The sequence below is a fragment of the Bufo gargarizans genome, chromosome 1 (assembly GCF_014858855.1).
Source record: "Bufo gargarizans isolate SCDJY-AF-19 chromosome 1, ASM1485885v1, whole genome shotgun sequence".
Classification (NCBI taxonomy): Eukaryota; Metazoa; Chordata; class Amphibia; order Anura; family Bufonidae; genus Bufo; species Bufo gargarizans.
The window spans coordinates 265509528-265524946 of record NC_058080.1 but is presented as its reverse complement, the minus strand read 5'-3'; the positions used below and the strand labels follow the sequence as shown (position 1 = coordinate 265524946).

The window sequence follows — 15419 nt, the reverse complement described above, 5'->3', positions numbered from 1 at the left end:
TGCGCCGGAGCTCCGTCCCCGCCCCCATTATGGAGCAGCGGTCCAGCAAAATAACGGCAGGACGGATCCGACAGGGTGAACAGCCTGTCGGATCCGTCCTGCCGCTAGTGTGAAAATAGCCTAAGTTACATCATATACCTTTCTAACTGGTCAGAGAATACACATTTTTGTGGGAGTACTTCTTTAACTTTTTCAGTCAGACTAATAATCTGGCCATAGTAAACCCCTGTTTACGGTAATCTATGCAGTGCTCTGGATATATTTTTCTAGGTCTACGTAGCGCTTGACCACCGATATCAGCACTCCAAATAGGTGATAAGTATGTCAGTCAGTGATATACATGAATACGGAGAGTCCCCCGGCCAGTGGCACTACTCCAGAATTGAAAGCTGGCGCTTAGAGACAGGGAGCTGACTCGCATCACTGAGGCTACAGGCAGCTGTATGGACCAAAAGATCTTACGTGTCTTGAAAAATAGAATTATTTTTTTTCCGGCAGGAATGTAGTGCTTCTATCAATGCTGCATTATCGATTTAGAGGAACTATTAGATGTCCATCACTAAAACATCCAACTGCTCAGAAGCCAAATAGCTCAACCTCATCATTCAAACCAATTGGGGCCATAGAGCTTAAATTGAAAATCCTCATTTTTTTTGTCCTGGACATTGTTTTAATATAATCTCCCCTTCGCCAATCAGCCTTTACCTGTTCAATACCACATGTCCTAGAACCCACACAACTACCTGAAAGTTTTAGCCTAGTGTCTAGACTGAGGGTAGCATATTTCCTTCTGATGTTATAAATATGCTCTCTCGGTCTCCTAAGTAAAGGTGTTACATTCTATCCACATACATATTATGGAATATACTACAGCAGCAGTTTCAGTCCAGCCAATTCTCAGCATATTTACCGGGTTGCGGTCAGATCTCCGCCGGTCCCCATTATAGTTAATGGACCTGGCGGGCATTAAGACAGCGTCCGGCAATACCGGATCCTGAGAACTCCAGCAGGCTGTCCCTTGCTAGATATCTGAATGTTAATGTGAAACTAGCCTCATGGTTATACCCTATGCCATGGATAGGCAATAACCTGTTGTAACTGGAAAACCCCTTTAAGCATACACAAAGAAATACTGTGTAATATCTTAAATGATAATCCCATAATTCTTTCTATTGCATGCTCGCATTTACTATCCATTTTAACCAGCATTACTTCAACTTAAAAAATGCTTGTGACTACAGTCCTTCTTTCTGTGCAGAGAATAAATTCCAGTAAAGTCCACGTCCACGTTTCAATGGGAGTAACAGCAGCTCAAACTGAACAAGTAAAATAAATGACTGATGTTAGCAGCTCCATAAATAAGACATGCAAACAGGAAGCTCGACTTACAATGACGGGTATAGTGTTTGCTCGATAAAGGATCTGCTTAAACAGTCTGTATCGATCATAGAATGGTTTCATCACATGCCTCTCGCCCTTCGTTACCTGTAAAATGGAAACAGTTTAAAATGTTAATAAAAGTGTAATTGAGTCTTTCACCTAGTAGATATTTATTTCCCTAATCATGTACAGCAGTAAAAAATAATTTATTTGTAGTCTTCTACTGGCCCTTTACAAACCTTGCCTATAAAAAGTAACATTTGCTTTTTATGCTCCTTACATTCTTACACATGTAACTTGGCACAGTACATCATGCTCACCTTTAGTGAATAGGACGGAGCTGTCCAATTGATGGCAGTCCATGAAGAACAAAGTGTATTCAGGGACAGCGATGGCAGTTCATGAATATCAAGGTGTGTGCAGGGACAGTGATAGCAGCCCATGAAGATCAAGGTGTGTGCAGGGACAGCGATGGCAGTTCATGAAGATCAAGGTGTGTGCAGAGACAGTGATGGCAGCTCATGAAGATCAAGGTGTGTGCAGGGACTGTGATGGCAACCCATGAAGATCAGGGTGTGTGCAGGGACAGTGATGGCTGTTCATGAAGATCAAGGTGTGTGCAGAGACAGTGATGGCAGCTCATGAAGATCAAGGTGTGTGCAGGGACTGTGATGGCAACCCATGAAGATCAGGGTGTGTGCAGGGACAGTGATGGCAGTCCATGAAGATCAAGGTGTGCGCAGGGACAGTGATGGCAGTCCATGAAGATCAAGGTGTGCGCAGGGACAGTGATGGCAGTTCATGAATATCAAGGTGTGTGCAGGGACTGTGATGGCAGCCCATGAAGATGAAGCTGTGTGCAGGGACTGTGATGGCAGTCCACGAAGATCAAGGTGTGTGCAGGGACTGCGATGGCAGTCCATAAAGATCGAGGTGTGTCCAGGGAAAGTGATGGCAGTCCATAAATACCAAGGTGTGTCCAGGGAAAGTGATGGCAGCACATGAAGATCAAGGTGTGTGCAGGGACTGTGATGGTAGTCCATTAAGATCAAGGTGTGTCCAGGGAAAGTGATGGCAGCACATGAAGATCAAGGTGTGTGCAGGGACTGTGATGGTAGTCCATTAAGATCAAGGTGTGTGCAGGGACTATGATGGCAGTCCATGAAGAAGAAAGTGTATGCATGGACAGTGATGGCAGTTCATGAAGATCAAAGTGTGTGCAGGGACAGTGATGGCATTTCATAAAGATCAAGGCGTGTGCAGGGACACTGATGGCAATCCATGAAGATCAAGGTGTGTGCAGGGACAGTGATGGCAGTTCATGAAGATCAAAGTGTGTGCAGAGACACTGATGGCAATCCATGAAGATCAAGGTGTGTGTGCAGGGACACTGATGACAGCTTCAGTACAACTTTATTACATGCTGGAAATGAGTCACTGCTGACTAAAGGACATTTGGTGGAACTGTTAGAAGTGCTCCTGTCTTGTATTAATTTTACTTGGCAGTAGCTCTTGTATTACTGTATACAACTCTATGGTATCACCATGTTCCCCACAACCCGTACAATAACCCGTACAAGATGAATGTAGTAAAAAAAATAAAATAAATTAAAATACGGTAAATGAATTGTTTTTTCCTATCCCCTTCCGCAAAAAAACTGAATGCTAGTTATGCTGCACCATGAACACTATAAATTTAAAGTGCCTAAAAAATGGTTGAACAGTTTTTCATTTACATTAACCCCCCTAAAAAAATCGATATATTTACCCTAAAATGCTGTCACTTAAAAATACAATTCACCCTTCAAAAAACAAGCTCTCACATATGCCTACACTGAAAAATAAAATTTGAGAAAAATCTGTAGCTGCCCTTAAACTGGAAATTACAAAATTTTTGGGGGTAGCCAAATCGCCCAGCCCTACCATTAGGTACTAAAAGATCCACTTTTTAACAGGAGACGCAGTTGCTAAATCAGCAAATGATTATGTTCTTAAGGGTCAGGAAGAAAGAGTCAACAATATGATGCTGCATAAATCGGTGCAACCTTTACAGTTTCCGCCAATAGGCTGTACAAAGTACACAACTGAGTCTACCTTATGTGCATTAAAATGTATAGTAAAATTTAATTTAGAATTTTAGGCTTGGGAGAGACCAACCTCTTTACTAGATCAAACTTCTAGTATGAGCTACATGAAAATTCCAGATGACATAGGTAGATATCCAGTGATGTCATGAACTCTGGATTAGACCAGGCCACACCTTGTTTTCACTGGACACATGGCTAGTAACACGTGGTCTATAAATTAATAAATGTTTTTTAAGCCTCCTGCAGCTTCTTTTAATTCTTCAGAAAGCACAAGCTTTGATCCATGATGGGTTCTAAATTAATAGGCTTACAATACTTTGTGCTCTTTGGCCTTCTGGTTTTCGACTCAACTTGATTTAATAAAATAAAAAAGTACTCAGTACTTTTCCATGTCGAAAAAGTGCCAAGACAGTCGAAAGAACAAAGCTATCTTAATTAAAGTTTCAGAGTGAGTGGATTGAATTCCTTTTACATGCCTGCTTAATAAGTTAAGTGGTACTTTAGCTAAAGGTCTTCTATAAAGAGTTAAAAATTGATTCTGGGGTTGCAGGAAACAACTTCTGTGGTACTTCTGCAGAGGATATGAGTATCACACTTCACAGCAGAGCCCTGTCAATTAACAGCTCTCCCCACAAACAGTGTTTGACAAAGCAGATTAACGGGCCTCTTCTCTTGAAGAACCACTTGTGCATCCATTTCGGAAGGTCTATGGAACTGGTTCATGGGCTGTACAAGGGAGCTTACACACCTCTAAATAAAACCTGAATGTTAAAGGGCTTGTCCAGGATTCAAAAACTGGTTATCATAAATTGAAAAAAAAAACACCAAAAGAGTGGTAAGAGAATGGCATTATGTAAAATATTCTTTATATCCACTTCAACGGAATAATAAAAAAAAACAACAACATGGAACATTCAATAGACGTGGACAAATATGATGCATGCCATTTACAAAGTACATATGTGCTAGAAATCAAACTATCAGCGAGGTTATAGGAAGAATATATTACAACAGAAAATGTGGAGCTGTCACTGGTGTTGAGCAAACTTCTGTTTTCAAGTTCGGCATACAAGGTTCAGGATATCTAAGAACTACGTTATGGATTCTGCTACCATGGACCATAACTTATGGTCCTTGGTAGCGGAATCCATAATGGAATTCTTAGATAACCCAAACCTTGTATGCCGAACTTGAAAACAGAAGTTCGCTCATCCCTACCCGTCACCTCTCCTGACATGGAAATACAAAAAGACCAGGTGGACGGATTCATGTGGCAAATCTGATACACGGATCCCACTCCAACGTTGCAATGAACCCAAGCAACAATGTATTGATCCAGCACCAAGATAAAAGCAACTCCTTTAATTGAAAAATGACATTAAAAATTCCTGTACCACACTGCTAAGTACTACCAATGTGTTTCATTCATACAGTTGACATTCCTCATGGTACCTCTCCTGACATGTCCGTTTTAGTAATTACTTGCATTCCTCGTGTAAGTATTCTGGAGCATCTATTCTTATGACTCTGTGTTGTGCCATTTGTCTATCATTCCTACTAGAAACTTATGATTACATTGTCCGCAGTCTGCAATAAAGCTCCATCGGACTGGATTGTTTCAGGCTGTGTAACACTCAGTTGGACCTTTACTGCAGATTGCTGGAAATTCATTCAAAAATTCTAGTAGGAATAATAGACAAATGGCACAACATAGAGTCCTAAGAATAATTGCTTCAGAAGTCTTATTAAATGGGGAATAGTAGCTACTAAAACAGACATGTCAGGGGAAGTAATAGATCTTCTGTAAACAGAATGGTTCTGACATTTTATAGCACAATGCATGAAATCAAAAGATCTTGAGAAAAATAAAGAATACTTACTGGCCTGCCATGGATACTTTCATAGTAAAGCAAAGCTTTCTGAAGTGAGACTTTCTCTGCTGCAATCTGATCTCTTGTCATATCCTGCAATCAGGCATACACGGTTATAATCTTATGTAGCGCATATGACTATACATTTGTTGTCAAGTATATTAAGTGACTAGAAAAACACATGAAAAAAGCAAAGTAACTTCAACTAAATTATATGACAAAAACAATATACACCCTTTCTTGCATTTTTTATACACATATATAAAATTTAAGTTTTTTTTTTACCTTAATATTTTCCGGACGGTTGACCTCAGATCTTTTCTCTTGTAACTTCTTTTGGATGTTTTCCATTGTAGTTTCTATAGAGGGTTTAGCCACTTTCTCTGCTTCCTTTCTGTCTTCCTCCCGCTCAAGCTGGGACCCAAAACTTTTCGGAAGTGTATTACTTCTCTGTCGCATTTGAGGAACTAGATCTTCCTCAGAAATCTTAATTTTTGACTCTAGGTAATATAAGATTATTTACATTTTTCAGAACTCATTCCTTTTTATGACAAGCACAGAGAAAAGATATTTCAGCAAATAAAAATAAAAAATTTAAATCTACTGGAATGTAACAGAAAAAATATCTATATAATTGTACTATCCTTTGGAGGACATGCAAGAGGACACCAGATGAATTACTGTAGATAACCGGATGTTCCATAAATCTTAAACTGGGCATGTATTTCCATCACAGGATATGCCAAAAATGGTGAATAGGTGCTTTTGCTATATACAGTTGCAAGAAAAAGTATGTGAACCCTTTGGAATGATATGGATTTCTGCACAAATTGGTCATAGAATGTGATCTGATCTTCATCTAAGTCACAACAATAGACAATCACAGTCTGCTTAAACTAATAACACACAAATAATTAAATGTTACCACGATTTTATTGAACACACCATGTAAACATTCACAGTGCAGGTGGAAAAAGTATGTGAACCCTTGGATTTAATAACTGGTTGAACCTCCTCCTTTGGCAGCAATAACTTCAACCAAACATTTCCTGTAGTTGCAGATCAGACGCGCACAACGGTCAGGAGTAATTCGTGACCATTCCTCTTTACAGAACTGTTTCAGTTCAGCAATATTCTTGGGATCTCTGGTGTGAATCGCTTTCTTGAGGTCATGCCACAGCATCTCAATCGGGTTGAGGTCAGGACTCTGACTGGGCCACTCCAGAAGGGGTATTTTCTTCTGTTTAAGCCATTCTGTTGTTGATTTACTTCTATGCTTTGGGTCGTTGTCCTGTTGCAACACCCATCTTCTGTTGAGCTTCAGCTGGTGGACAGATGGCCTTAAGTTCTCCTGCAAAATGTCTTGATAAACTTGTGAATTCATTTTTCCTTCGATGATAGCAATCCGTCCTTGGGATTTTCCTTCGATGATAGCAATCCGTCCAGGCCCTGACGCAGCAAAGCAGCCCCAAACCATGATGCCCCCACCACCATACTTCACAGTTAGTATGAGGTTTTGATGCTGGTGTGCTGTGCCTCTTTTTCTCCACAGTGTTGAGTTGTTTGGAAGAAACACACAACTTTGGTTTCATCTGTCCACAGAATATTTTGCCAGTACTGCTGTGGAACATCCAGGTGCTCTTGTGCAAACTGTAAACGTGCAGCAATGTTTTTTTTAGACAGCAGTGGTTTTCTCTGTGGTATCCTCCCATGAAATCCATTCTTGTTTAGTGTTTTACGTATCGTAGATTCGCTAACAGGGATGTTAGCATATGCCAGAGACTTTTGTAAGTCTTTAGCTGACACTCTAGGATTCTTCTTCACCTCATTGAGCAGTCTGCGCTGTGCTCTTGCAGTCATCTTTACAGGATGGCCACTCCTAGGGAGAGTAGCAGCAGTGCTGAACTTTCTCCATTTATAGACAATTTTTCTTACCGTGGACTGATGAACAGCAAGGCTTTTGGAGATACTTTTATAACCCTTTCCAGCTTTATGCAAGTCAACAATTCTTAATCGTAGGTCTTCTGAGAGCTCTTTTGTGCGAGGCATCATTTACATCAGGCACTGCTTCTTGTGAAAAGCAAACCCAGAACTGGTGTGTGTTTTTTATAGGGCAGCTGTAACCAACACCTCCAATCTCATCTCATTGATTGGATTCCAGTTGGCTGACACCTCACTCCAATTAGCTCTTGGAGATGTCATTAGTCTAGGGGTTCACATACTTTTTCCACCTGCACTGTGAATGTTTACATGGTGTGTTCAATAAAAACATGGCAACATTTAATTATCGTGTGTTATTAGTTTAAGCAGACTGTGATTGTCTATTGTTGTGACTTAGATGAAGATCAAATGACATTTTATGACCAATTTGTGCAGAAATCCATATCATTCCAAAGGGTTCACATACTTTTTCTTGCAACTGTATATGATGGGACCTTTTAAATTTGTTAATATTTCAGAAGACTACTGATTAAACCTGGTCAGCTGATGCAAAGGAGCATACATCTACATGTTACTGTAAAGATACTTGAAATTCAGGTCTAGAAGGCTTACAAATATCAATATATGAGCTCTAGAATAATGTGGCTTCACCATCTAAATTTTTTTTTTTTACCTTTAAGCTGCTTCCGGAACTTGGTGAGCTCATTCATCCATTTCAAGACCTCTGAATTTGTAGCTTTGTCTCGATGGGACGGCTATGAAAAAGGAAAAATTACTTGTTGCAATAAGGTATGAAATGTTTGCATGTGGGAACATTGCCAGGTTTTCCAGGCTATAACCTTAAATTTGAGAGGATGTTTGAAAAGGTATTAAGGTCAATAAAGAAATTCTGGGAAAAGGCCTTACTCTGTATTTACGGTCTTCTTCAAACTTCTCCTCAAACTTGCGAATCTTTTTCTTGAGGCTCTGAATTTTGCGTGTGATCTGAGCTGGTGTCAGGTCTTCGTCTCTATCATCCTCATGTGAGCCCAAAGAGGAGCTCCGTCTCCTACTAAAAGAGCAACTAAGGATTACCAAACACATACAAGGTTTACCTTAGGAGCCTGGTTTAACCTAGTGAAAATAAGGTCAGACTACCAACAGTAGTATTAAAAATGACTGGCTACATGGACAAATCTATAAGGATACCACTTTTACCACGTTTTGAAGGTTTAGGATGGGGCCCTTTAGTTTAGGTAAAAAAATAAAAATATTAAAGTACAGCATACACCTAAAGGATTGTCTTATCTCAAGATTGTGACCAAACTTTGGGGAAAGTATCCTTTTACTTTTATCAGGATAGTTTGTCTAGTTTGGCGTAGAACATTTAGAATGGTCTATACAGAGTCCTATTTACAAGCCCATGAACCCCACTGCCATACATTCGACTGTGAGCCATGCCTTATTATTCAAGATGTAAACTGAACCAGATAAACCAAAGTTCCACTCAAAAAGTCCAGTGGAAAGCTTTTCTAGAGGAGTGGGTTCTCTTATAGCAACAAATGTTATACTAATTTCAAAGCAAAGGCTATGATTCTGGAACATGTTTGGGCATCCCTATACTTTTTTTTATCATGCCCTACCTTTTGCCAGAGAGAAGACAGAGAAAAAAAGAAAGAGATACCTCATAAATGAATGCGAATTAGGAGGAGATGGAGGCACTTCTGTGTCATCCAGGTATTGCTGACTATGTCCATATGCGTAAAAACGAGGAGATAACATAGGGTCACTGTCTGCTTCAAGGAGGTGACGGATAAGACGGCCTGCCTGCGGGGACAGACGGGCTTCATCAGCGTCTGTGCCATCACGATCCCATGAGGCCAGGACTGGAGCTGGTTCTGTAAATACACAAACAAAAATAACCATTAAAAGGGAACGAGAACATTAACTTGTTACATTAGCACAGCGCTATGATCTGTAGCTGGTTAGCTACACTGCCAACATACAAGGAGTCTGAGACTCACATCTTTTTCCTCTCCCTGCACCTCTATCCCCCAATATCGGCTGCTGTATATCACAGGCTAAAGAGCAACTCATTACATGGAGAGCTGATTTTTAGCTCAGCATGGGAATGAATGATTATAATGTACAGACTTATAAAGTGAATAAGAAAAAGACAACAACTACCAGGTAAGTGCTGTACATACCCTGAGGTATATGAACCTTAGGAAGGTGGAGTAAGGATGGTCCTTTAACTAGTGTCATATTTAACAGTGCCACGGTACAGCAGGTAAAGGCAAATAAGATGGCAAAATCATCACCTTAAGCAGCAATATGACACATCATCCATAAGTTTGTGCGAAAGAAATGCTAATCTACGCTAGCTAATAAATTATTGCAAATCTGATGGGAAAAGCCTGGCTATGCCCATATATATCTGTTATTGGCAAAAGTTTTTATAATGGTAACATACCAACTTTAAGAAAAACTTTTCTAACTTCAGAATTACTTGACCCAGATGCATGTGACGTGTCTACCTTGACTAATCTGATTTGCGTGCTACTGCTTAGAATGGCTGGATTAAATGGAGGCTTTGATCATGCATGCTCTATTAAGCAGGCAGTGCTAGATGAAGGAAATTTTTTTTTATTATTCCTAGTAGCTATCTTGTTTCTTCTTTTATCAGGCTTTAAATAAGAAGCTGAAATGACCAATAACGTGCTCCTTATTACATAATGTGTCTCCAGATGCATGCTCAAAAAGCTGTCCATAGTTGGTCTGTGTATAACCGTTTTAAGACAAATAATAGCTGTTACATTTAAATATCAATCGTCATTCACACAAAAGGCTATATTTATTGTTCATCTGGTTACACTGGAAGAGAATTGGTACAAAACATTGTGTACGAGTAAAAGTCCCATTAGAATTTCTTGAACTGGTGAATGTCTACTGTTCTCTATTCTGGTATGAGCTTGTGAAGACAAACAACCAGTAGCCCTCCAGGAAATGGAAGAAATGTGTGTGGTACTTTCACAATAGACACAGGCACTTAATAATCAATGCCTTGTCAAGCCCAGCCACATAGCAAGGGGGAATGAATCATTTATGACATCTCAGTCTGTGCGTTAAACTCCCGGTCTAGTTTAGTCCATGGAGAGGAGACAATTCTCCACCCCAATGACAGAAAAAGTGTGACAGCTAACACATGTTGTGGCTGGAATAAAATTCTCCAGAACACATATCCACTGACATTGCATCATCATGACTTTTCCTCAAGGACCATCTGATGTATGGGTGATATTTCACATGCTGTTAACCTGCCTGGGATATGAACCATCACCACCACCACTAAAATTCATAGAATAGGAAAACAGTCTTTTTACACAGACTGCTGTGTCAGGCAATGATCGGCAATTAACCAAACGTTCCTGATAACTGTCTGATCGTCAGCAGACATGAGGGCTTTATTCACAAGCAATCACCTCCACTATATTGAGATCGCCTGTACCCATAGAAAATTATTGTTTCTAGGCAGCAGATCATTGGTGAGAAAGCACAATCTGCTGCACGGGAACAATGATTTTTGGTGCCGGCAAAACAACATAAGCACCTGGTGAACAAGTGTCTGCTCGTTCATCGGGTGCTCGCCAGCACCTTTTACACAGTCCAGTTAACTTCAACAAGCCTTCAACAAGCACTCATCTCTGAAAATCGGCCTGAGTATCGGTCCATGTAAAACGCCCCTTAGGCCTGAATGTATAAATACAAAGCCAAAATTACTTTCAGCTTAAATTTTTATTTTTTTTTATGTAAAGCAGCTGGGTCCGCGCTGAATGTTCACAAGTAGAGATTGGTTCATAAACACTGGTTTTTCCGGAAGTTGTTTCTCTCAATCTGTAACTACAGCCCCCTCGATCTCTGAACCGATCGGCAACTGAAACAGGCATTATGCAGAGTTTTTTCTTTCAATGTCAGGCACAAAATATGCAGTACTCCTGCACAACCCGGGTTTCGCTCCTGCTTCGTCTGGGGTGTCATATTTTCGTTTTCATTAGGGTGGTATTTATTGCCCCGTCACAATAGTCATGTGATTTACCAAAAACTTCCCAACCCCAAGCTAATCGGGTATTGCTTTCTTATAGAAGGTTCTTATTTTAGTACTTTCTTTCTATTTTGCTGAACATAAAAACATTTACATTCTGTCAAAAACAGTAAAATTATTTAAAATAGCAAAAATCTTCATAAATTACATTCCTTAAAATTACATAAATAGAATCCCTACATGCCAATCCACAAAATGTCTATCCTATATTACTATCCTTTCAACTAATTCCAAAACAAATTCCCTTAACTCATTTTAAGCATAGGCATCGTAAACAGAGGCAAAAAGAAGATTATAAAACGGCTCATATCCTATTCCCCTACATACAGAGACAAGTAAATATCGCTACCCCGGTAAGTACTACTCAAACCAAATAGACTATATTTTGTGTGGAAAGAGCACCGTATTCCATCTAATAGAGCAGTCTTCTTCCTATGATGCAGAGACTTTTTACCGCACCAAACTTGCCACAAGACTTTCTCCTTAACCTGAAATACCTCACTACTATCACATAACTCCCCACTTCATCAAGGTACAGTAATTTATTTCATATTCCTTTTATAACTCTTATACCATAATCAATATGGACTCTGAGTGCATTTTTTCGAACATAAATAGTCACATAGGGGAGATATAAGAAAAAGATATTCCATCCACTATTTATTTAGCATCCTTCGATACATCATTACTCTATGGATATTGCAATATCATATCATACACACAGATTTTATATCCCATTCATTACTTAAACCTGTAATGTACCCATGTTATAAATCTACTCTGCTTCCTTTTATTGTTTCTGTTTTACAGGGTCTCCACCTCTCCTTTTTTTATGTACTAATTCCACCCCCGTAAATTTCAAACTCACCAGATTTTTTTGAAATGTGCAGTAACATTGTGGGTTTCTAAACCTTTTTTTAATATTTCTAATATGCTCACTGATTCTTACTTTTAACTTTCTAAGTGTTCTGCCCACATGTTGAAGTTTACACGGACACTCCAAAACATAAATGACTGTCATACTTTCACAGGATAGATTTCCTTTTACTTTTACCTCCCTTTGGTTTGCTGTCGCAACAAGGATATTCCTAGCTCTGTTCTCTTTTTCTTCTCTAGATCTGTTTTTACACCCTATACAGAAACCGCGCCATGTGAACTTACCGCTAGCCGTTTGGGGTTTCTCCTTCCTCAAGCAACTATGGACAATCTTGCCCTTAACTGTGGGTGCTTGTTTAAAAATAAACAGGGGTCTATCTGGGATGAGGCGGCCTATTACTCCATCATTTTTCAAAATTCCCCAATTTTCTGGATGAGATCTTTAATTTGGGGACATACTGTAGAGTATGATGTCGAGAAAGCAAACTTATATCTATCCCCATCTACCTTAGTCTTATTTTTTGCCTCCCCACTATCTTTTCGTACAGATTCCCTATGGGTTCTCAGCATTTCTTCCTTATAACCCTTCTCCTTAAATCTATCCAAAATAAGCTCACTTTGCTCATCATAATCCCTTAAAATTAAAGTGAGAGTAAACGTTAAACCTGGCTTGTCCTCTGAATCTTCTCAAACTTAACTTTTCCTCCCATTTCCCCACCTCCTCTTTTTCAGCTTCTTTTCCCTGATTTCCTCTTTCTTTTATTTTATGCTATGACTCTATACTTCGAGCTTCATTAGAGCAGTAACAACATGAGAAACATGTTCTACAGAAGATAGCCTTTATTTATCCTCACGCCATTTATTGATAATAAGGTTTGTTTTATTATACACACTCAGATATATATATATATATATATATATATATATATATATATATATATGACTATATCACCAGCAGCACCATCCAAAAAAGGGGGAAACGGGTGCAGAGCCCAAGTATGGGAATAGGTGCTTACCCACTAGTATAGAAAGAAAAATTGGACTGCACTCCTGTAGACTTTCAAAATTGTCAGTGAAGAAACTTTATTCACCCAATTTTGACACGTCTTCTTCTGTAATATTGTAAATTGGATCCTGCGTGATCCTACGTTTGTTTTGTCCATGTAATGGTTGGCTATATTATGATATATTGTTATACTCGAAACTCTTAAAGAAAAACAGAGTAAACATTAATAACAATACCTGAAACAACAAATTCACTGAAAACATTGGTAAAAAGACATTCATTTTCTGGATGTGGAAATTAAGGTGATAGATGGTATAATACATACCAAAACCTTCTTTAAACCAACTGAACGAAATGGCTATATAGATATGAAAAGTTGCCATTATAATCCTTGAATAAAAAACATACCTAAGGTCCAGATTCAGAGAGTCAGGAAGAATTGTTCCCAGATAAAGAATTATGAGCAAAGTGAGCTTATTTTGGATAGATTTAAGGAGATGGGTTATAAGGAAGAAATGCTGAGAACCCATAGGTAATCTGTACGACAAGATAGTGGGGAGGCAAAAAATAAGACTAAGGTAGATGGGGATAGATATAAGTTTGCTTTCTCGACATTATACTCTACAGCAGTGATGGTGAACCTTTTTAAGACCGAGTGCCCAAACTGTAACCCAAAACCCACTTAATTATCGTAAAGTGCCAACACAGCAATTTATCCTGAATACTACAGTCCAGTATAGTATCTTCCATGTACTTTATCATTTAGCTATAACAGCCTGCCTACATTCAATGCGCTGCCTGTGCCGTTCATAGTGCGCCCTGCACTGATGAATGGCAGGAAAAGTCTAAGGCATATTGGTACACCATAGACTTTTTCCAGGGTGCGGGTGCCCACAGAGAGGGCTCTGAGTGCCGCCTCTGGCACCAGTGCCATAGGTTCGCCAACACTGCTCTACAGTATGTCCCCAAATTAAACATCTCATCCACAAAAATTGGGGAATTTTGAAAAATGGTAAGAGATATAAAAGGGGCACACCTACATAAAAAACCACATAAGGAGAAACACAATATAGCTATAGGAATTTATTACTTATTAAAACTATAGAGTATTATCATTAAAATCAATTAAAATATAAAATATAAATAACCAGTGGTAGCATGTATGGCAAATGTGCAAAATCGCACACAGAAAAAATATAGAGCCTCTGTTCGTACTGTCTATATAGCCATACTTGTACTCACTATTTTGTAGGAGTTCGCCTGCTTCACTGCATACACTGTGTCGTCCCACGTGTTGCGAAATTAGAGACTTTGTTTCGTGCTTTCCTGACTCTTTGCTGGCTCTCCCTGTGAGTAAATTCTGTAATGGCGCTAGGGATCTTCGGTGAGTGGAAAAACAATGGTGTGCCAAGCGCTCCAGAAGTTGTGGTGTCCAAGATATGACTTATTTATTTTCCATAAGAAGACTTCCCCATACGAGTTTCGCTCATTTGCACATCTGCCATACATGCTACCACTGGTTATTTATATTTTAATTGATTTTAATGGTATTACTCTATAGTTTTAATAAGCAATAAATTCCTATAGCTATATTGTGCTTCTCCTTATGTGGTTTTTTTATGTAGGTGTGCCCCTTTTATATCTCTTACCACTGTTATACTTTTTGAAGATTGGGTTATTCTTTTTAGTGGAAGCACCCTTCCATTCACTGAACAGTAGGTGAGCCATCTCCTATTGATTATTTGAGAATTTTGAAAAATGACGGAGTAATAGGCCCCCTCATCCCGGATAGACCCCTGTTTATTTTTAAACGAGCACCCACAATTAAGGACAAGATTGTCCATAGTTGCTTGAGGAAGGAGAAACCCCAAACGGCTAGCGGTAAGTTCAAAGGCGCGGTTTCTGTATAGGGTGAAAAAAAAGATCTAGAGAAGAAAAAGAGAACAGAGCTAGGAATATCCTTGTTGCGACAGCAAACCAAAGGGAGGTAAAAGTGAAAGGAAATCTATCCTGTGAAAGTATGACAGTCATTTATGTTTTGGAGTGTCCGTGTAAACTTCAACATGTGGGCAGAACACTTAGAAAGTTAAAAGTAAGAATCAGCGAGCATATTAGAAATATTAAAAAAAGGCTTAGAAACCCACAATGTTACTGCACACTTCAAAAGAGTGCATCTG

General features: G+C 39.2%; 1 protein-coding gene across 5 annotated transcripts in view; it reads right to left on the bottom strand.

Moving 5' to 3' along the window:
* Positions 1–15419, bottom strand: part of FAM13A (family with sequence similarity 13 member A) — a 246196-nt gene that overhangs the window by 19233 nt on the left and 211544 nt on the right. For 3 of the 5 annotated variants that reach the window (XM_044302842.1, XM_044302804.1, XM_044302823.1), the window contains 6 exons: positions 8943–9156; positions 8186–8330; positions 7953–8034; positions 5624–5838; positions 5348–5431; positions 1390–1485 (listed from right to left, as the gene is read on the bottom strand). In XM_044302842.1, the coding sequence (XP_044158777.1) occupies positions 1390–1485; positions 5348–5431; positions 5624–5838; positions 7953–8034; positions 8186–8330; positions 8943–9156 (836 nt within the window). The remainder of the gene's footprint in view (positions 1–1389; positions 1486–5347; positions 5432–5623; positions 5839–7952; positions 8035–8185; positions 8331–8942; positions 9157–15419) is intronic. The other 2 variants (XM_044302813.1, XM_044302833.1) reach the window with 1 other exon arrangement.